This window comes from Penicillium digitatum, chromosome 1, assembly GCF_016767815.1.
Source record: "Penicillium digitatum chromosome 1, complete sequence".
Lineage (NCBI taxonomy): Eukaryota > Fungi > Ascomycota > Eurotiomycetes > Eurotiales > Aspergillaceae > Penicillium > Penicillium digitatum.
In genome coordinates this window covers 3,459,622-3,480,229 of record NC_089384.1, presented here as the reverse complement: position 1 = coordinate 3,480,229, position 20,608 = coordinate 3,459,622, and the positions used below count along the sequence as shown (strand labels likewise).

The window sequence follows — 20,608 nt, the reverse complement described above, 5'->3', positions numbered from 1 at the left end:
CTTGGGAGGTTCCCGTGTTGTATATAGACATTCTCTGGCTGTCAGGGTGGCCTTAGGCTGTGGCGCATTGATTAGGCGATCTACCTCATGTAGCATATTGACGAGACTTAATTCTAAGATACCTTTATCATTGATTCTCTTAGATCAGCTACAGTTATTAAACAGGTAAGCCGGTGGCGGCATAGATGTAACCCTGCCACATATAACAAGATATGACTCCTAACCCTGGCTGGAGTAGGGATAACCACTACTTGATTTCTGGTGCCCCAAAAGTCCGCACTATCTCAGAGTGTTGAAAAATAAAAGCCGGGGGTTGACGCCATAGTCACTTATGCAAGACTTCGCCAACTGTTTGATGACATTGTTTTGTGAGACATCATCTTAGACATCGCAAACACGCCTAGGCTAGGCTGAAACAGATAAGCGATCCACAAATGTGACCATTCACATATCTAGATGGCTACATATTTGCAAACAAGAACACTCGGCCGCATTTACGGCCTTGAGACATATCTTCTTGGTAGTCAGTCTTCTTGCTACTCTTTTTTGACGTTTTCTCTTAGTTGCGTTCTTTTCAAATGTCCCACTTACCAGCGTTAAAAACGGCTTTAAGTGCAAAACAGCAATTACAAATAAACATAGCATATACCCTCAAGGTATTACAAAAAAAAAGTACCCAAGCCTCAAGATCCAATGTATCCCCACATTCTATAGAAGATGACCTGGGACATAGTGGGGAGCTCGGGCCCTCATATATCCATGCCGCGCGTTGAAGTACATAATTTTTTTTGCTCTCTTATGTTTTTAAACATTCTTCTTGGACTCGTCAACTTTCCAGCTTTTCTCTACGTTGTAAATTGACATTCATTTAAGTACTTCCAAGGCTGCGTTCTATACTATGAGCGTGCGCGGACTGATAAGATCTTATCGGCGGGTTTCTCCGAGGCACCGAGTTCAGCGAAGGAACAACTTCGTCATTTTGAGTTTCCAACGACACGACTGACTTGGAGCAAAGAAGTCGCGCAAGCCGACAGACTCACGGCGAGAACACTCTAGGTCAAGGATACTCCCCTTGACCAACACAAGAGCCGCCTCCGAACCTAATCACGATTCATTCGACGAGGCAAACGACAAGGCGCCGACTGGATTGCGACCAGGAAAACGACGTGATTTCCCTTGGGATATATACGTTGACGGCCAATGCAACAGCGCAACTAGTGTTGCCCGGGATTCTCTTCAGCATCTCTCACTTTCAATGAGGTCGGACATTCCGCGACTCTCGCGTCTGGAAGACGCACCTTTCGTTTGCCAGACAACTTGCGTAATCACTCAGCTGCGGCATTAATATTTGATTTTGATACGTAACATCAAGGTTTAAAGGCCTTGAACTTGACTGATCTGCCCTCACCAGAAAAACCTACAACAAACAAGCAAGGGCGGATAATTGATCCCAAACCGCAACCGCCTAAATCTCATCCCAACCCACCTGATACCGCTACGGATCCTTCTCAAATTGAGCTTGGACATAAAGTTGTCCAGTCTGAAGGAACTCGGTCCCTAATTCATCCACAACAGATGAAAAGAAAAACCGTCCCTGTTGCTTATCTCATCAACTGGCTTCCATCAGTTCGCTTTCACAGCACTGCCCAAACTTGAATCCGACCAAACCAAATCCTGGAGTTCTCGCCCGCGATTGAGACATTATGGCATCTCATGCTGCGATGCTCCTGAATCCTAAGGGATTTAAAAGACAAGCCCAAGGCAGTGGTAATTCTCCCTTTTCTTCTTCCCCAGCGAGTGATTTGCCTTCCTTGGATGCCGTCGCTATTTCGTACGATTTTCCCTCTGAGAAATTCGAGTCTAGGACTAATTCCCCTGGCACTTCGTCCTATGTTTATACGCTTCACACAATGGACACCTCGGCCATGCCTAGTGATCTTCATGACTTGCCTGAGGCCCCTGTTCATCTTGGCACTAAGATGGATACTAAGTCCATGCCCATGGATATGATACCTCCAGCTGAATCATGTGTTCTTTCTGCCCCTCAGATGGATACTTCTATTATGCACACAAAGCTTCTTGGTCCAGCTGACTCTTCCCCCCCTTGTGCTCCCAATTCGCCGGGTCTATCTTCGAGCCTTTCTTCCCACAATATACCACCTCTTGTTACTTATCCCCCGGCAGACCCCATGCTTCTAGACCCGACGGATGCCCAAGGCTTACTTTTGAAAGATCCAGGAAAACAGCCGGCAAATGGTTCATCTCCTGCCTCTCCCATGGCCCCCGCGGGCACCCTAGCTGCTGCACGCTTTCATCAACCCACTATTCGCACGTCTCCAAATACAGCGTCCGGAATCTCTACCCCGGCTGTGAAGTCGGAATCCAGTCTGACTGTGCAGTTCAGCACCACCCATGATGAAGAGAACGAAAGCGACACGAAAAGAAGTCACCACGAGATGAGTGACGAAGAAGACAACATCTACCGTCCCAATTTGATCGAAAACATCTATGGCGTTGAAAAGCGGAAGAAACAACCGGCGAAGAAGATCAAAACTGAGCATGATGTGGAAGACAAACCGAACATGGCGAAAACACCCGTCTCGATCCCTGGAGATAGCGGGCTTGGGAAGTGGATGAAAGAGAATAATTTGAAGCAAACCTCAGTTTCCACTACACCCAGCGTGGTAGATTTGACAGCAGGTATAATTGTTTTATTACTCTTGTTTTCTCTGATTCTGTTTGAATTAAAACTAATTTTGCTTTAGACATTCCCAACACGCCTAAGGACGATGATGAAGTCCTGTGCACCGGTTCAACAGATCTCAGCACCCAGCGTGTGTGCTTCGGCAAAGTTGAAAACGCAATGATCGTTTCCCACACAGTCCCAAGACCAGGACACTCTGTTTTCACCGACTGGTCCCACGCCTGGCCGTCTATCAAATTAGACCTGCAACGCCAGCCGGTGAAAGGCAATTTACAGATCAACGTCGCGGACCCTCACGGGAAAGTGTTTGGTACAATTGACCCTAAAACAGCACAAGGACTGTGTCCGCTCCTGGACTCCGAAACAAAAATCATCGATGTAAACGCTCTATTGGATATCCGGAGAACCTCACCGAATGAAAAAATTTGGGGTCCCACCTCAGGACTCTGGCGTGCAACCCTCAATATCTACGGCCAAAGAAAGCACGCAGACGCTGTTGGAAACTTCCTATCCCACCGCAACATCTGGCTGGGAACTCCAAATTCCGTGGACAAGGGAACTACGGTGTTCAACCCGCACGCAGAGAGCCGACGCCAGCTTGCCGCTGCAAGCGTTGCCGCCAAAAACTCTGGGCTGTCTCGCCCAGGGTCAGGTGTCCGATATGAAGCGCGAACTGCCGAAGAGGCCAATGATGCAGTCATGAAGATGTTTGACCAGCTCGCCAATGCGAATATTCCGACCATGGAGCCATCTCATCACATCAAGACACCAATGCTGCATCATCAAAAGCAAGCCCTGTGGTTCATGACAGAAAAAGAAAAGCCGCGCAAATTTGGCCGAAAAGAAGAAGACAACAACTCCTTGTGGCGAATGGAACGTGCACCCAATGGGAAAACTCAGTATCGTGAAATCATCACTGGAATGATCTCAGAGCAAAAGCCCGAGGAGGCCCTTGGCGGCTTGTTGGCCGACATGATGGGACTGGGCAAGACTCTGAGCATTCTTTCGTTAATCACGTCATCGCTTGGGTTAGCTGAAGACTGGACTGGGATGGCTCCTGATCCTGCCCTTGTTCGCCGAGCTCCAGGAATCCGCAACACACGGACAACACTTTTAGTTGTTCCGTTGAGTGCAGTGAGCAACTGGGTCACACAGATCACAGACCATCTCAAATTACGCTGCATCAGATACTATATCTTTCATGGTCCATCACGCATCACTGATTTCAAGGTACTATCCGAGTACGATATCATCATCACGACATACAGCACCATTCTCAGCGAGATCTCGGGGCGTGGCGCCAAAAGTGGAAAACTCAGTCCTTTGACGAAGATGAACATGTTCCGGATTGTTCTTGATGAAGCTCATATCATCAGAGAGCAAAATGCGGCACAGACCAAGGCCATCCTTGGACTCAACTCCGAACGTCGGTGGTCAGTTACCGGAACCCCAATCCAGAATCGCATGGAAGATCTCCTCTCTGTGACTAAGTTTTTACGCATCGCTCCTTACGACCAACGGAGCCAATTTTCCCAACATGTATCTAGCCCAGTCAAAAATGGTGACCCCAATGTGCTTGCCAGGTTACGAGTTCTGGTGGATTCATTTACCTTGCGCAGAGTCAAGGACAAAATCGATCTGCCACCCAGAACAGACAAGATCGTCAAACTAGAATTCAGTGAGAAAGAACGGCAATTGCATGACTTCTTCCGCGCGGAATCGAATGTGATGATGAGTGTCATTGCTGGTGAGGAGATGCGCAAGATGGGTGGCCGCATGTATCACCATGTTTTGAAAGCCATGATGATTCTCCGCCAAGTCAGTGCACATGGTAAAGAGCTTCTTGACAATTCCGACAGGGAGAGAGCCAAGGGATTATCTGTTACCGATGCAATTGATCTGGAGGATGGCGAACAAGACCAATCCCCGGCAGCCATAGACAAGAAGGCATATGAAATTTTCAGCCTGATGCAACAAGCCTCAGTCCCCCGGTGTGGCAACTGCAATCGAGAACTCGACGAACCTCTGAATTCCATGGGAGCTGTCGCCCGTAATTCTCCAATGGCTTTTGCCCTGCCATGCTGCGATATTTTCTGCCCCGGTTGCTTCTCTGGCTGGAAACAAGCATTTGATTCGTCTCTCGACACCGAGACCCGTTGCCCCAGATGCGAAGGTTGGGTTCACATGAAATACTCGACCATAACCCCAGCTGGCTTTGAAGAATACGAGGCCCAAAAGGAAAGTGAACGACAAACCCGGAAGCTGGGTAAGAATCTGGGTGAATATGAAGGACCGCACACCAAAACCACTGCACTGGTCAACCATCTCAAGGACAGTGTTGAAGATAGCAAGAAGCTCAAAGGCGAGTCACCCATCAAGAGTGTTGTGTTCTCTGGATGGACCTCGCACCTGGATCTCATTGAGGTCGCCTTGCATAACAATGGACTAGACGGGTATGCCCGACTCGATGGTACCATGAGCCTTGCAGCACGCACCAAAGCACTGGAGGAATTCGCCAACAATGACAACATCACAGTTCTTCTGGCCACTATCGGTGCCGGTGGTGTGGCACTGAATCTCACCTCTGCCTCGCGTGTTTTCATCATGGAACCCCAGTACAACCCAGCGGCCGTTGCTCAAGCGATTGACCGTGTTCATCGCCTTGGCCAAACTCGCCCTGTGCAAACGTTCCAGTTCGTTATGAAAGGCAGCATTGAGGAGAAGATCATGGAACTCGCCAAGAAGAAGCAAGAGATGGCTGACACGAGCTTGAATCGCGTAAAGCGGGACAAGCGAGAGACCCAAGAAGCTCGCATGCGTGAATACCGCAATCTCTTCAAGTAAAATTTTTTTTCATCTTCCAGCTATGCGTGCAAAAAGCATACTTCACTTTCCCATTTACCTCTGCGTTTTTCCTCCAGGTTTCCATTTGATTTCTTGACCTTTTTTTTTTCCTTTCTTGTTTCTTCCCTAATGCCGGTGGCTCACTGGTTTCGTTTCTTGATACCCGGAAAAGGAGAAGGCGTTAGCATTTATATTCCATTTTTTTCTCTCTCCTTATGATCATACGCGGGTCGGTTTTTTTTCTTGTTTTCTTTTTTTCTTTTTCCAGTTTGCGGTGAAGTTTTCAAGCTCGTTCTATTCACGGGTCTGCTTGCTTTAACCGTATAACTCTTTTTTTCTTTTCTGCGTGTGCCATTCAATGTCTTTAAACATCTTCATTTGCATCACTAGACTCTATGCTCTTTAATTCACTTCCAACAAGAGTATATAGGAGGAGTTGGAACCTGGTCCCTGAGTAGAATAGGATCGTTCATGCTCTTCGTATAGCAGATGCCCTCCAATAGAAGAGTCACCACGAACTATGTTTTTCCGAGTCAACAGGCCTTACATGTATACCACACTGTACTCGGATTGATCGAGTGACTTTTCTCTGGTTACCTTATCTGGTTCAGTCTGCTTATGACACTACTTGGTACATAAACAATATTGGAAAATGTGGGCACGTGCATCACAATGCATAGAGATCTCCCTAAATGGCGAACAATGTCTGCCCCGAGAGAAACTGACCTTTCTAACTTTGAGATACCGTCCAAGTCAATTTATACGAAACTGATGCTAACATCCACCTTCAAGTCACAATACCGCCGGCGTAGACCCAAGGCACAGTCTACAATTATTGTAGTTAGATCCAGGTCGTAACCTAGATCTAATCATCGTCTGTCAGTAATGTTCCCTAGAACACTGCATTAAACAATCTTTTTGATCTCACCTTCTTTCGTTACTTCTAATCGGAATCTGTCTCTCTACCTATCAGCCTATACCCCTTTCAAAATCAATATCACCCTATATTCTTGGCTCACTGACGGCCAAAACGCTGCTTCTCTTATAGCGATTCTACCGCTTCTTTTTTGCACACTAGTCGAGAGATAGCTAGCCATACAAGACACGCCTTTATGTGGTTGGATTATAATGACTGAATCGAACACATAGAAATCATGGCTCGTTCCACTTAACATCAGACAGCGTTGTTCAATGCCGACATCAAGGAGTTAACCCACAATTGACCTTGCGGAGAATCAGGTTGCTGATAAAGCCCAATAAATTGCAGATTGGAGGGAGGGATGTATATGAAGGAACCACATTTTATAGTTATCCATCCCATCAACTCAAAGCGACAAGCGACTAAAACGTCAATATCGAGCCCAAGCTTGGAATGTAACATGCTTGATTAGCTAGGCCATGTACAAACCGGCCTCGGGCCAATACACGAAAAACAGAATCATTCTAGGTCTCGAAATCAGAAATAAGCGTTTCAAAAAGACTCCATCGCAAGATTGGAAGAAATTAGAATGGTATCATCATGTGGGATTCGTGAGATTTATTCATCTGTCTGTGCAATCGGGTGAAAGACCCATCACATAATGCCGAGAATTCAGCAAGGGAAATAAAAAGCCCACACTAGTCCTATCTGTCTTAGATCACTCCGAAGTTCTAAGTAAATAGTATTGTCCCGAGAACCCACAGAATCACTTTGGAGCATACCCATCCCCATGGATACCCACAGCGACAGCGCCGAGAACATCCTCCAGCCGAGTTCTCAACTTCTTTAACTCCCGCACTTTCGCAGCACGTTCCTTCTCAACATCTCTAAGCTCTGTCTCCAGTTCCCGGATTCTGGTCTCTTGCTCAGCCTCAGAGGCGCCAATCCCAGGAAGCACAGAGATAAGGTACTCGATCTGTTGTTCCTTGATAATGAGATCGCGCGCAAGTTCCCGTTGCCGGCTCGCAAATGTGCTGGGTGAGTCTGGAGCGGGTGGAATATTCGGATCGTCAGTACCTGTTGCTTTCCCTGGCGCAGCTCCGGGTTGCTGGGGAGGCGCATGCGGGGGTGATGCATTTCCTGTAACGGCGGCTGAACCCCCCACTTTATTTGCGATGGCTGCTGGGACCGGTGGTAACGACGAGTTCTTGGTGATCTTGGCTAGGGCTGGCACTGCGTTGGGGACATTTGGTGGTGGTGTTGTGGGGACATTGTCGTGGTATGTTATGAGATAGCCAAGTGTTGCGTAGAATTGTGTTGCGAGCTATTTTGCTCGTATGGTGAGTAAGAGTTTGAATGTAGGTGCCACTGAGACATTTTTTACCTGATCCAGGCAAGTCTGGAGCTGTGTGAGGATGTCAGCCATGTTAGCGACTCGAAAATTAAATGATAAAAAGAGCGTGGAGTAGCTTGCGAACGACAAGCAAATGTCCGGAGCAAATGCGGAGAGACACTGCAATGCGGTGAGCCGGGCTTTTCTCCCTCACATCACTCAATGCGCCTGTTGCAACTACGCCATGGCCTTGCTGCCAGATGCTCTCCCTTGATATTCAAATCGAATGCCCGTCGCAGCTTTTCCAGCTCCAGGGTTTATCATGAGCTGACACCCTTTACCCGCCGGCTCTTTAAACTCCCCTCGGCCCCATCTCCGCCCTCGCAACACCACAACGACCTGAAGACATTCCTCTCCTACGCCGAGCATCTTTCTCTCCCAGAAACGAGTACGGTACATGTCGGTACGCACTACGAGTATACCGTTCTCCAAACACTACGTCGTTATGCGCTAAGCCTCAACCGCATCGGCGGTCGCGACGACGCCGGCATCGATCTCGTTGGCACTTGGCACCTCCCGGAGCGGGAACGAGAGCGTGCACTCCGGGTTCTAGTACAATGCAAATCATTGAAGACCAAACTGGGCCCGAATGTCGTCCGCGAGCTAGAAGGAACCTTCCGCCAGGCACCTGTCGGGTGGCGCACGGACGAGACGGTTGGCGTGTTGGTGAGCCCGCGCGAGGCAACCAAAGGAGTTCGTGATACACTAGCTCGGAGCACATTTCCATTGTTCTGGATGATGATCGAACGAGACGGAACCTTGAAGCAGGCACTTTGGAATGCCCGTGCAGAGGAACTTGGGGTTGGCCCTCTAAGCGTGGAAACACGATATGGAATCAGAGAAAATGCCGAGTCTGGCTCGGTTACAAAGGAAATGCTATTGAACTGGGATGGATGTGATATCCCAGACATGGACCGGGTGGAGCAAAACCTTGCCGATTTCGCCGAGCAATGGGTCGCATCCTGGGGTATAGACTTGTCGGAAATCCAGAAGGGAGAGCTGCTGGATGCTTTAGAAAGAGTTTTACCACATGATGTATCTGCTCAATTGTTTGAGAGGACAATATCGGACGCAGACCGGAAGAAGGTCATTCAAGCTTTACAAGAGCGGCTACAGCAGCAGCCGACAGCTGAGTGAACGCTTTATCACCCAACAAACTTGCTATTTTTAGGCAGTCACATGGCTGGAATGTATAAAAATCAATGGTACGACTCATGACAGAAAATAATCCAAGGGTATAAAAACACCAACAACAATACAAAGACATGGCTTTCAGCCTCCAACAAAAAAAATTAACGCCAGAGAGCACAGACACCCACAAACCCGTCTTTCGCCATTATCATCCTTGCATCGTTGACCAAAAGTAGTTTGCGTAGAAGAAGCGGGAGAATTTCGGGTCGATATTGACGACGTGAACATCGCCCTTGCGGCTATTGCGAATAACCGCTTTGTTGAAGTTGCCTGCCTCATCGGGCTCGATATCAACACCGAGGGAACGATAGATCTTAAGCCGCAAACTAAATAGATGTTAGCAAGAGGGTCTATCCAAGACGAGGATATAGGCACGCACATTGTCGCATCATCTGCCTCACGCTCGCGCCGGGTTGCTTCATCGCCTTCGAGACCCTGGGACTCTAGGTCAACCAGTCTTTCCTTGAGCATTTCCAGCTCACTCTCCAGGCGTTCGCTTTCAATTTCGAGTTCTGATGCAGCCTTGGCAATGCGAAACTTCTTGGTGTCCAACTCCACAATCTCCGCCGCGTGTTTGCCCGAGTCGTGCACGGCTACGGCTTCCTCATGTTGTGTAGATAAGGATTTCAGGTGGCGTGAAAGTTTTCGCATGGCCGACTCGGCCTCGCGAATGCGCAGGTCGCGCGATTGCTGCAGGGTTGCAAGCGAGTCATTGATGCGTGTGATGGCTTGTTTATCGGGGTGGATGTTAAAGTTGCCGATCGTGTGGTGGATAAGCTGAGCCCGTCAGTAAAGTCATTAAGCCTCATTTATGTGAGTACAGAGAGTAGCACATACAGTTCCAGGGTCCTCGTCGAGCAACATGGTGTCGGTGGTAAACAGGTGTCGAGGTGGAAAGTTGGTTGTTTTGGGTTTGTTGCGGCAGCAACAGCCACAGCACCGCCACAGTTGTTGCTCCTCCGCAAAGTGACGTTGTGTCTGTGATTTCTCCACCCTCGCTTTTACCTTCTCGCCTAACGCGACCACGACTATTAACTTCTGACGAACCGTTATTGATTAATTGGATCTTTTGTTCTGGGCAAAACTAATCCGTCTCAAACCCACCAACTCCCTGTCTCGCCATGTCTAACCTTCCATGTACGTGGTTTGTTCCAACTGATGTCTGATGCTTGAGAACTGACTTGCTTTTCCCCTCTAGATGCCGCAGATGCGGAAAGGTTTGTTTTCCGCGAATAAATCAGCGAATCAAAGATGTTTAGAAATTTAAGAACTGACGTGACTGCCACGGACACAGTCCCTTGAAACCCGCCGAGCTACAGGTCCTCAGAGCGCAATACGAGAAAGAAGGCGACTATGTCGGGATCCAGACGAAATTTAACTACGCATGGGTAAGTTCTATCTATCTTTAGTCAAGTGTGCCCAGACTAACCGCTACTCCCCGCCTATGCGGGGGTGATGTTGTTTTCAGGGTCTAATCAAATCCAACATCCGTTCCGAGCAGCAAGAAGGTGTTCGCCTGCTTTCAGAGATCTTCCGCGGAGCTCCGGAGCGGCGACGCGAATGTCTCTATTATCTGGCCCTCGGCAACTTCAAGCTAGGCAACTATGGCGAGGCCCGCCGATACAATGATTTGCTTCTAAAGAAGGAGCCCGCAAACCTCCAGGCTGCCAGCCTTGGGTCACTCATCGATGATAAAGTCACCAAGGAGGGTCTTGTTGGCGTCGCGATTGTGAGTGGACTGGCTCTAATCGCGGGTGTGGTTGGTAGTCTAGTGATCAAGGGAGCCAGAGGCCGATAAACGCTCGTTACGGATTGGCGTGGCCTGAAAAGGCCGTGACAGCCGAATGAGGTGTCTGTCTGGAGTATAACCACCTATGTATATTTTTTGTGTGGGATCTGATTCATTGGCCGTTGGCGATTTTTTTTTTTTTTGTCGGAGCATCCGAGGGCGTTGTATCTTTGTCTCTACTCTCACTATCTCTCTCTTTTCAAGTCACCAGCAAATAGGTTAGTGCTATGCTACATACCTGCCAATCGTACATGACCCGAAATTCATTTGATGCATGCATAAATCTGTTTCTATTCGCAAAGCGACTTTGTCACATTCATTAATTGCTATGCAGCATTTGCCTTAGGATCGAAACTCACCATACTGCACTTTTGAGACTGTCATTTACTGATTCTCCCACCTGAATGATCTTCCCAGTCTCAACTTTGTACACATGAACTGTGATTGGAACATTCAAGAAAAGAGGACTATCCTTCAAGATCTGAATGTCATCCCGAACACTCTGCTTGACATCCCCGAAGGGCAAAACGCAGTGTGGTCGGCATTCTGGTTCAGGTACGCACGAATCTTGTCTCTGATTCCCTCGTTGGTGAAGGTGAGCGTTCCACAGTTTGCCAGAGAATAGTCAGCAAATAATTCAAATCTTGATGAGATGTATGCCAGGATTGAGGCTCAGTCTCAATGGTCTGCAGGGGTGATGGACATAGTGCACGATAACGACCTCGCGGGTGCCGAGCAGCAGCTGCGAAATGATGATACTGCGTAATGAATCTGATGTTCTGCCACCTGCATTGCGGATGACATAGACGTCGCCTCCTTCAAGACTGAGGGCGCCTGTGGGACCGATCGTGGTGTACTAAAAGCATGCACAACGCCGCTTCTGATGTTGTACGGCGGAAGAAAGGCAACCTCTTTTTTTTTCCAACAGTCCTCGCCAAAACGAGTGAGCTATAATGTTGAATCCCGAGTTTTTTCCTAGCTTGAATTTCTGGGGAAACATGAATTGGCTGGAGTTCATCATGAAGGTTTATTTTGATTGCAATTCAAGTTGAAGAAGTCCTGAATGGACTCTGCGAGCAGTACTAGAAGTTACGGTTTCACTGGCTTAGTCCTGATCTACTTACTACTCCAGGCCCTAAGATGAACCTGGTCATGAAGGTGGTGATAGTTTGCAATCATTGCTTTTCAATCAGTGCTAAATTTAGTCAGGGCAGATCAAGCCTTAAACTCCATCTTCGCAACCCGTTCACAAAGGTCGCGCAAGACAACCCCAACAGCTTCGAAATCATTTGTCTCCAAATAGATCTGGCCACTTAGACGAGTCCATAGCCAATTACCATGGTGGAAAACCGGCAGGAAAGTATTATGCTCGTCCATCAACTTCGTCTGAATCCAAGCAAATGCATTAGCAGCTTCTTGCTCAGACAACACAACCAAAGCGGTATGATCGAGAGATTCACCCTCTGTTCCGGCGGCAGCAACAGCAATAGGCAGCCGGACTGTGGTCATGGAACACTGTCGCATACGACTCTGCTCGCCAGGCTGGAGATCAGGTTCTTGCAGGACCTCAGTACCGAGAGTAGCAGCAACAGAGTCTGCACCTTCATTTGCAACACGTTGGTTGTAGGCAATGATAGCATCCTCGCCTCCGCAGACTTCAGCGCGGAATTTCAGCGCTGCCGGGACGCAGATGTATGCGGAGTCATCAGATGTGGCGACGAATTCGAAGAGTTGCTCGAACGCAGTCTTTGTCACTGGAACGTTGGGATCTTGCAGCACTGAGGCGATAGTCTCCGGAGAGTCCGGGGCTGAGATGAATCCCCACGATGTTGGCATAGTGGTGCGCAATAGATGCTGGTTACGTCGGGGCACGTAGAGGACTGCACAGCTGCGGGGTGTGTAGAGCCATCTTTTTGAAACCGAGTCAATATTCAAGGTTTGCTCAAGTGATTGGAAAAGGTAGGATCATGGGGATAGTTCATACTTGTGACAATTTGATACGAGGAAATCAGGTCGTAGCTTCTCCATATCGAGATGGATATTTCCAACGCCGTGCGCAGCATCAATGACACTCAAAATTCCCTCTTCACGACAAATGGCCGTAATCCGCTCAAAGGGGAACCGCACACCCGGATTACTGACGATGGCGTCAAAGACACTGGCCCGGACTTGCAGTCCCTCTTCCCGAGTTTGGCGAATCACCTCGCGGAAACGGTGCTCTAGCTCGTCTTCGGTAATGGGAAACTGGAAAGAAACTTTTCGGGACTGCAAAGAGCTATGCTCTTGTAGCGAGACAACGCCCTTCACAACAGCACCGTAGACAGGCTCAAAGTAAATGAGTGCCTCACCCGGCTGGAAGGCCAAGTTATACAGTACTGTCGCCACGCCTGTAGTTGCATTTTTAACAAAGACGCACTCCTGTCGCTCAGCTTTGAGGAGCTTGGCGATCGCCTCGCGAGCTTCATCTAGACGCTCTGCGTGGTGTCGGCGGATATACGGATCGGGCCGTATATCGGCAAGATCCATGAAGGCACGCTGTGCGTCCTTAACAGGAATCGGATGGGCACCAAATGATCCATGATTCAGGTTCTTATAGGCGGGATCGAACATCCAGTGCTTCAGCATCGGCTTGCCGAATGAAGTTGGTTGAGTTGTCGCGGTCATAATGTTGGCAAATGCAAGACACTTTGCAAAGAGTAGTGGGGATAAGTTCGGAACACCACAACTTCAGCGGGAAGAAGAGAATTTGAATACAAAATCGAAACGCAAATGACTCAAGTTGGGTCTATGATATCTTTGTCATAGTTTCGAGCATCGAGAGATAAATCATAGGTGAGTCACGCCGAGCCAATGAGCCCCTCTTGCGATGCTACCCGGTGTTGGATCATGAGAACATTGGGATTCTGTAAGGATCGCATGGTTTCTATTGGTTAGTACGAGACACTAGCTAACTAACTAACGTATTTCACTACCGAGCTGGACAAACCCCCGAGCTGGACACCTCCACCAACTTCTTAATTTAAAATGTATTTATCTCAACCAAACCGCCATTAAATTAAATATACTAAAATCATCTATCTAGCTAGGCATCAATTAATCTTATGTCCTATTTCTCTACAACCACTACACTTTGGCGAGGCCCGCGTATGTGGTTGTAAAGCCGGCGAACCGCTTCTTCGTGGAGGGGGAGGGTGCTTTAATTGCTTCCACCGGCTTAGTAATCAATTGAGATGCTTTAAGAACTGAGAGGCCTTCTTTAGTAGGGATCTGCCTCCGGGATCTAGTACGCTTTTGCTTCTACTTCTCGTTACCAGCGCGTAGGCCTTGACAAGTCCCGCAGCACCGGTGCTGCATAGACTTCCGCAAAGCTCGAAAAGCCCGAACCCCGACCCGACCCGACTCGACCCTCAAAATGTTCGGGTTTCGGGCCTATTCCCAAAGCTCGCAGCGGGCTTCGGGCTTTTAGTTTTGGGCCCATAGCTCGAAGCCCCCCTCTTCGACTAAACAATACAAATATGCCAATTTCTCGTGACTGCACAAATAATATAGGATATTCCTAGTATTTTTGAGTATTTTGATTACATCGTTCACTTTAAATTTAAGAAATCGTTGATTTATTTAAGTATTAGTTGACACGGTGAGCGGGGCGCGGGAAACGGCTCCCATTGCACCGCCGTCCTGTCGCCCTCCACCGCCTGCCTGTCTCCGCCATCTCCCTGCCCCTTCGGGTTTGGCGCCCTCTCTCCTCTCCCCGTTTGGGTTTAGTGCCGTCCCTGGCAGCTTTTACCGCCCCTGCCCACCTGCCGTCCATCTATAAAAGACCACTCGCCCTCTCCTCCTCTTGTCGACGCATTTTCTCTTCTCTTTCCCTCTCTGCCCCCTTTCTTTCTCGCCCCCACCGTCGCCTGCGCACTGGCTCTCAGCCCGACGCACTGCCCCTTTCATTTTACTGGAGATGCCGCTCGATCCGACGCTCAGCTCGTTCTGGCCGGCCTGGGCAGCCATGACATCCAGTCGCCCAGGAGCAGGAGCGCAGGGGTGACCCAGCTATCCACCGCATGTGTCAATACTCCATTCTCCGAAGGAGTCTACAGAGCCATCTAGATCGCTGTCTGCTGGCGAAGCCTTCCCGTTGAGTGTCTGGTACTCCACTGACCTCGCTTGTTGCGAGGTCTCCCCTAGTGCACTCCTCGATGCTGCGTGCTCTGCTTCATCCGCCCCATCCCAGGCCCACACCTGAGGTTACATCGCACAGCTCTTGGTGTCGGAGATCTACTCTTGGCGGCAAAAGTCTCGATCTCCAGTCTGTCGTCATCGTCGGCCTCTCCGGTCTCTTCGGTCTCTTCGCGCCCAATCGATGCATCTCGATAGCATACGACGGTCATGAGAGCCAATAGCGAAAATACCGCACATTCGCCAGACACCGGCCAATGCAGCGTCGTAAGGTCAATGCCTGGCCGGGCTGTGTGAGAAGACCCATGATAGCACAGTCTGGCGAATAGAAGCACGGCTGGTAACAGGTTTGGGCATAGGTCATTGGTCGAAATCCTTCAGCAAGATTGGCAGGGGTTGTTGCAGGTGCCCTAAAGCCGAAAAGGAAACTTGTGTCGTCTCGCAACTTTGGACGTATCGGCATAGGTTGCAGGAGATGGTCGGCGTCTTCTACGCTATGAAGTAGGCGGATTACGCCTCGCGGTCTATAAAAGAGACGACAATTCCACCCAAATGGCAAATCTGTAATCCATCTTCCCAAATTCTCCCACCTTCCCATTCCCACCGTGCCCTACCCACTACCACCTCCCCAAAGTCCCGATCCCGTTTCCTCTATTTCTACAAGTGGTCCCGGCTCCCTTATACTGTGTACTTGCTCAGTAGCCTTTTTCACATTATGTCGAGCGATAGTTTTCGCTTGGAATCTTTCCGGCCGTGGAATCCTTCCCAAGACGAAGCGCAGCCTCTGCGGGATTCTCTCGGTATTTGTCGCTATCCAAGTCCTGCCTCGATCACCGTCACCTCGCCCCCCTCCAATTCCAGCAACTCGGCTTCGACGAACTCAAGTTTTCATCTTCATAAACCTGAGCGTCACCCCCTTCCTCCCCGACCACCAGTGGAGGCGTGCTTGAACGACAGCCTACCACAGGAGATAAATACTCAGCACCAATCCGCTGTGCAGAATCAAACATTATACGTTAACCCCGGAGTTGAGGCGTTCGACTTCGAGGATATTCGCCAACTGCAGAATTTACCGAGCTCTGGAGACGAGGAATTTCCGACGATCTATGATAATCTAGGCCCGGAGTCTCAGCGCTCACTCGACTTTGAATCAGGCGATCTAAGGCTTGCTTGCACTACCAGTCAGTACTCTCATACTGGCACTAGTAGAAGTTCTGTTCTGACCAGCGAGTGTTGCGACGCAATAATTGATCCGGCAATCCTGGATGACTACCATTTCCGACATATTGAGCAGACTCCAGCAAGAATAGACACTTGTGACGTTGCAGACCTTTGTCGTTCGTCGGATAAAAGTGGTCGTGGCCGCAGCATGCGACCAAATTCACAAAGGGCAGTGAAACCACGGCGACAGCGGTCCAAAATAAACAAGTTTTCTGTCGTCGTGGACAATCGCCACATGAATAGGGTTGGCCGGATTGCTCGAGCAAACGGCGCCGTTAAAATGTCGTTTCCTATTCTTCGGGATCACTTTTCTTCTCTACCAGTCGAAGAGCAACTGCAGTTCTTGTCTTGGCTATTTCAGGGTGCTTTGTCCCAATGCCTCCATGTTTCATCCAGCGCGGATAGCACATCGGCATTAGATTCTGTCTCAGGAGAGGAAGAAACCTCGACTCCACCACCTACACAACCATTCGAAGGTGCCAACGGGGTCGATATACAGCGTCCTGGCTCCTCGAGAAAAGGACAGCCTTTCCTTCCGGAAGAGGATCGCCCTCTGGTGAAGCTTAGGAAGGAAGACGCTCTTACCTGGTCGGAGGTAATCAAGCGTTTCAGTCGGAAGTTCCCTGGAAGGAGCAACGGCTCCATCCAAGTTTACTGGAGCACAACGCTTAGGAAACAACTGTTGTCTTCGAGATAGAAATGCATAGAGGAAGTTTATCGATTTCCTGATACACGGGTCAATTTTCTTCTGTACACAATTACCATTTACGACTCACTGTCAGGGACATACATGAAACATACAGGATGAATGGAAATATCTGGTCGCTAATTCAAAAACCATGATCGTTCGAGTGCTGGGAAAAGAAAAGATGGTGCTCGTCCGTTCCATGGAGGCTCCATAGTCGCAGCGGCATTTCCTACCTCGACCCTTCCCAGAACGGCTAGAGTTCTTATGGCTGGGAGCATTTGATCTTCTCCTGGTAGCGGTAAAACCGTCTCTCACAGTTTGTGAGATTTTACGTGGTGCGAACGAGATAAGGTGCGACCCAGCGCGGCACTTTGCCTCGGCATACTCCAATATGGTTAAGGGAGACGATATTCTTTATTTACCATGGCCTAAGTCAGCTGGTCCTCCGGTTTTCCTATGGAGGAGAAAAATATCATGACAGGCTCCAGACTTCTATTCACATCTATCAATCCAGCATAACAAAATGCTCAAATCATACTCCTGCCTTAACCGGGAAAGGCCATATGGCTCTCGCCTCTTCTGCGGATTTCTCCCCAGCAACGCTTTCAATGTACATAGTCAACAATTTCTCATTCTGCGTCCTCTTCTCATTCACATCCAATCCTGGTGCGACCCATCCTTCCGCATCGGTGTCAAGGCATTCTTGCGCAAGAGCCTGAATCTTTTACCAAGCTTGATACCCAGAGAATTGGCGGTCGTGCGTATCGACCTGCTCCTGCGTAAAGGATAAAGGGCATTCTCCAGAAAATCCAAGGTCCGACCAATTCTGAAAGAGTTCTATCAAGCACGCACGAAGCGGGAGAACGCCAATTTCGGAGACTTCCCCGCATCGAAGGAATAACTCTCGGAAGACACGTGGTACGTTCATTGCCCTATGCGCTGGTTTATCCTCAAGCAAGGTTGAGATCTCATAAGCCTTTGTCAACTTTACTTGGGACCATTCGCGCATTGCAAGCATCTTGTCATCCTCATCTAGGGTATCGAAATCATCGCGCAGTTCCACCTTAAATATCCCCTTCTCGTAATCGTAGTTCTGCGGGGGTTTGAGAAAGACTGGCCATTGGGCCTGGAGAAATGCAGGGAGAACGGAAATCGACTGTAGGTCGATGAGGGATACTATTCTTGAACACTCGTCAGGGGCGACGACAATGTTTCCCATATGAAGATCGGTATGCCATAGAGTAGGCTGGGAAGCTTCCCCTTTCAATATTTCGTTCGAGTCTAAAAGTTCCATAACACTCTCTGTTGCTTGTAAGAGTTCGGCTCGTTCTTCGATACCTCCTTTATAAAAGAGTGCTTGATCATGCTGGCCGTTCTTTGATATTCGTAGCAATTCGCGCTTTGCAATAGAAACCCCAAGGGTTGAAATTGAATACCCTATGGACAGTAAGTATATAAACTGTCAAAATACGCAGGAAACTCACAAGGTCCTTTATCAAAGTCCAGACTTGGATCAGGATCATATCTTCGGTCGCAAGAAGGTCCAATACAAAAAGATGGGTCAAGTTCGTCACCAAGGGGCTTGTTTGGTTGTTCTATATCTGTTCGAAGATACAGTCCTCCATAAGCAGGGAAATGAATAGCTGATAATTGAGCTTCGATCTGGGTCAAGTTTCTGATTAACTGTAGCTGATCAAATTCGGTCATACTACCCCAAACTTGAAACAATGGAACACCGGCGGCTTTCTCCATGATGATATATTCTGCACCGACAGCATTCGAGTTGGTCGTGCATAAATCGTAGATAAACCTGATTAGTCATCTGATGTAATTTTGGTCATTTATTTCTGTCACGCTTTTGGGTGGATGTTACACTGAAACAATGAGTGCCATCGATCTGGATATATATATTCTCTACAAGTAGATCACTGCCCCCATCGCCGTGCTTTACACATCTGAAGGGATTACAGGCCACATTGATCATTTTATGTAAATTCATCAATTGAGAATCTTTCGAGTGAGCTCCAAAATATCATCTTTAGTTCGATAATTTAAAATCAGTGATTTGGACCCTCTCAGTGTCCTCCCAAAGTCGTATCCTTCATGTTCCTTTCCAAATATTCTCAGCTAGAAGCTATCAGTTACGCCATCGAAACAATTAGATAATCGAGAATTACTGCATAACTTAGTGTAAAATGATCAGTCAGCTTTTTTTGCTTTTTTGGGTAATCGCGGGTACCCCATTGGGGTCTTGGGTTGGGTTTCCCGGATGACAACCCACCCACGGGTTTGCTGACTAAGACCCAACCCGGCCCATGGGCTGGGTTTTCGCGGGCGGGTTTTGGCGAGGCCTAGGTAGGTATATAACCCGTCATATCGACACTTCCTCTTCCAGCCCGTTGACCAGCTCAGTTCACCATGGGTTTGTGGAGCTGTGATATCGAGGATTGCGATAAGTCCTCTGTTCGCACAGATGGAGAATGCATACTTTGCTGTCGTCATCTTTGCGCCGAACATTTGAAGCCCGAGTATCATACATGTCCACTGTGGGAAGTGAGGAAAGAAAATTATATATTATACGGACCATACTGATCTCTTGTTTTACTATCACCAGGATGAAAAAAGCTATGATCCTGCGGCTAACCGAGCGGAACACGAAGAAATAGACAGACTTCTTGCTAAAATCAATATCACGGCGCTCACAGATCGAGCCAGCTATTTACGCAAGGGCGTCCGCTGTTCTATATCGCAGAATCTTTAATATGACCTGTCGACACGGAAATCAGTCATGGGCGGTATGAATTATCATATTGAGATTTCATTTGAGGATGGCGTTTGCTGGTTGGCGCGCGTTCGGAGATTCAATGCTACTTCACCCCCCCTGGAACTGCAAAACTACATCATACGCAGTGAAGTTGCCACACTCGAGTTTTTGGGAGAAACAAAGATTCCTGCCCCGAAGGTCTTTGATTTCAGCTTGGATGAGGCGAACCCTGTTGGTGTTCGGTACATCCTCATCGAAAATTGCCTGGGAGATCTCTGTCCTGGTCTGATGCTACCCGAGAGCAACGCTTGAAGGTGATTGATCAGCTTGCTGATATCTATATTGAACTGCATGCCCATCCTTTTCCCATGATGGGCTCTTTGGACAAAATTGATTCTAAACTTATTATTGGGCCGTTTGCAAGAGAGTCACTAGCCGACTTTGGAGAATCTGGCTTGAAAATGCTTGGACCATTTTCGTCTTCAGAACAGTATTACAATGCACACTTCGATTTGATTTTGGACTTGATTGTGAGGCAAGAAGCCTATGCATATCGTCCAATAGATGCCTTTTTGATACACCGTTATCTTCAGGAAAACATTCAGACAATCCTCCCATGTGCGAGCCTGAATGACGCGTCGTTCTATTTGAAGCATGCAGATGAGAAAGGGGATCAAATTTTGGTGGACGACCAGTTTCGAATTACGGGTATTGTTGACTGGGAGTGGGCGCACACGGGTCCCAAATTTTCAGTTTTTAATTCTCCCATCGTTCTCCTCCCACTTGCTAAGTTCTACAATGGGAATAATTGCCTAGGTGATGAAGAAATGACTTTTTCCCACTTGCTGGAAAGAAAAGGGCATACCGATCTTGGAGACATGGTCAGAAAGGGGCGGCTTCTTCACCGCCTGCAATTTTGCTG

At 48.4% G+C, this 20,608-nt stretch overlaps 9 protein-coding genes across 9 annotated transcripts; 5 read left to right on the top strand and 4 right to left on the bottom strand.

Moving 5' to 3' along the window:
* Positions 1 to 1,703: 1,703 nt before the first annotated feature.
* On the top strand, positions 1,704 to 5,548 carry Pdw03_3528 (SNF2 family helicase/ATPase, putative; the record flags this gene model as incomplete). The annotated part of the gene is made up of 3 exons (XM_014676603.2): positions 1,704 to 1,767; positions 2,233 to 2,700; positions 2,766 to 5,548. The coding sequence occupies 3 exons, from the start codon at positions 1,704 to 1,706 to the stop codon at positions 5,546 to 5,548; spliced, it is 3,315 nt and encodes a 1,104-aa protein (XP_014532089.2).
* Positions 5,549 to 7,233: 1,685 nt separating this feature from the next.
* Pdw03_3527 (RNA polymerase II transcription mediator complex subunit Srb7, putative) lies at positions 7,234 to 7,893 on the bottom strand (the record flags this gene model as incomplete). Its single annotated transcript, XM_014676604.1, has 2 exons — positions 7,234 to 7,791; positions 7,852 to 7,893. 2 exons carry the CDS (start codon positions 7,891 to 7,893, stop codon positions 7,234 to 7,236), a joined length of 600 nt encoding a protein of 199 aa, XP_014532090.1.
* Positions 7,894 to 8,022: 129 nt separating this feature from the next.
* Pdw03_3526 (Endonuclease TnsA, N-terminal/resolvase Hjc/tRNA endonuclease, C-terminal) lies at positions 8,023 to 8,997 on the top strand (the record flags this gene model as incomplete). The annotated part of the gene is made up of 1 exon (XM_014676605.1): positions 8,023 to 8,997. The coding sequence occupies one exon, from the start codon at positions 8,023 to 8,025 to the stop codon at positions 8,995 to 8,997; it is 975 nt and encodes a 324-aa protein (XP_014532091.1).
* A 202-nt stretch (positions 8,998 to 9,199) lies between these two features.
* Pdw03_3525 (putative kinetochore protein spc24) lies at positions 9,200 to 9,915 on the bottom strand (the record flags this gene model as incomplete). The annotated part of the gene is made up of 3 exons (XM_014676606.1): positions 9,200 to 9,377; positions 9,431 to 9,828; positions 9,889 to 9,915. The coding sequence occupies 3 exons, from the start codon at positions 9,913 to 9,915 to the stop codon at positions 9,200 to 9,202; spliced, it is 603 nt and encodes a 200-aa protein (XP_014532092.1).
* Positions 9,916 to 10,172: 257 nt separating this feature from the next.
* Pdw03_3524 (Mitochondrial membrane fission protein (Fis1), putative) lies at positions 10,173 to 10,849 on the top strand (the record flags this gene model as incomplete). Its single annotated transcript, XM_014676607.1, has 4 exons — positions 10,173 to 10,188; positions 10,250 to 10,268; positions 10,346 to 10,439; positions 10,520 to 10,849. 4 exons carry the CDS (start codon positions 10,173 to 10,175, stop codon positions 10,847 to 10,849), a joined length of 459 nt encoding a protein of 152 aa, XP_014532093.1.
* A 1,354-nt stretch (positions 10,850 to 12,203) lies between these two features.
* Positions 12,204 to 13,504, bottom strand: Pdw03_3523 (Aminotransferase family protein (LolT), putative; the record flags this gene model as incomplete). The annotated part of the gene is made up of 3 exons (XM_066100515.1): positions 12,204 to 12,226; positions 12,301 to 12,749; positions 12,825 to 13,504. 3 exons carry the CDS (start codon positions 13,502 to 13,504, stop codon positions 12,204 to 12,206), a joined length of 1,152 nt encoding a protein of 383 aa, XP_065955915.1.
* Positions 13,505 to 15,728: 2,224 nt separating this feature from the next.
* On the top strand, positions 15,729 to 16,931 carry Pdw03_3522 (Homeodomain-like; the record flags this gene model as incomplete). Its single annotated transcript, XM_014676609.2, has 1 exon — positions 15,729 to 16,931. One exon carries the CDS (start codon positions 15,729 to 15,731, stop codon positions 16,929 to 16,931), a length of 1,203 nt encoding a protein of 400 aa, XP_014532095.2.
* A 715-nt stretch (positions 16,932 to 17,646) lies between these two features.
* Pdw03_3521 (Protein kinase-like domain) lies at positions 17,647 to 18,674 on the bottom strand (the record flags this gene model as incomplete). The annotated part of the gene is made up of 2 exons (XM_014676610.2): positions 17,647 to 18,359; positions 18,407 to 18,674. The coding sequence occupies 2 exons, from the start codon at positions 18,672 to 18,674 to the stop codon at positions 17,647 to 17,649; spliced, it is 981 nt and encodes a 326-aa protein (XP_014532096.2).
* A 666-nt stretch (positions 18,675 to 19,340) lies between these two features.
* On the top strand, positions 19,341 to 19,683 carry Pdw03_3520 (Altered inheritance of mitochondria protein-like protein; the record flags this gene model as incomplete). The annotated part of the gene is made up of 2 exons (XM_014676611.1): positions 19,341 to 19,475; positions 19,537 to 19,683. 2 exons carry the CDS (start codon positions 19,341 to 19,343, stop codon positions 19,681 to 19,683), a joined length of 282 nt encoding a protein of 93 aa, XP_014532097.1.
* Positions 19,684 to 20,608: the final 925 nt, after the last annotated feature.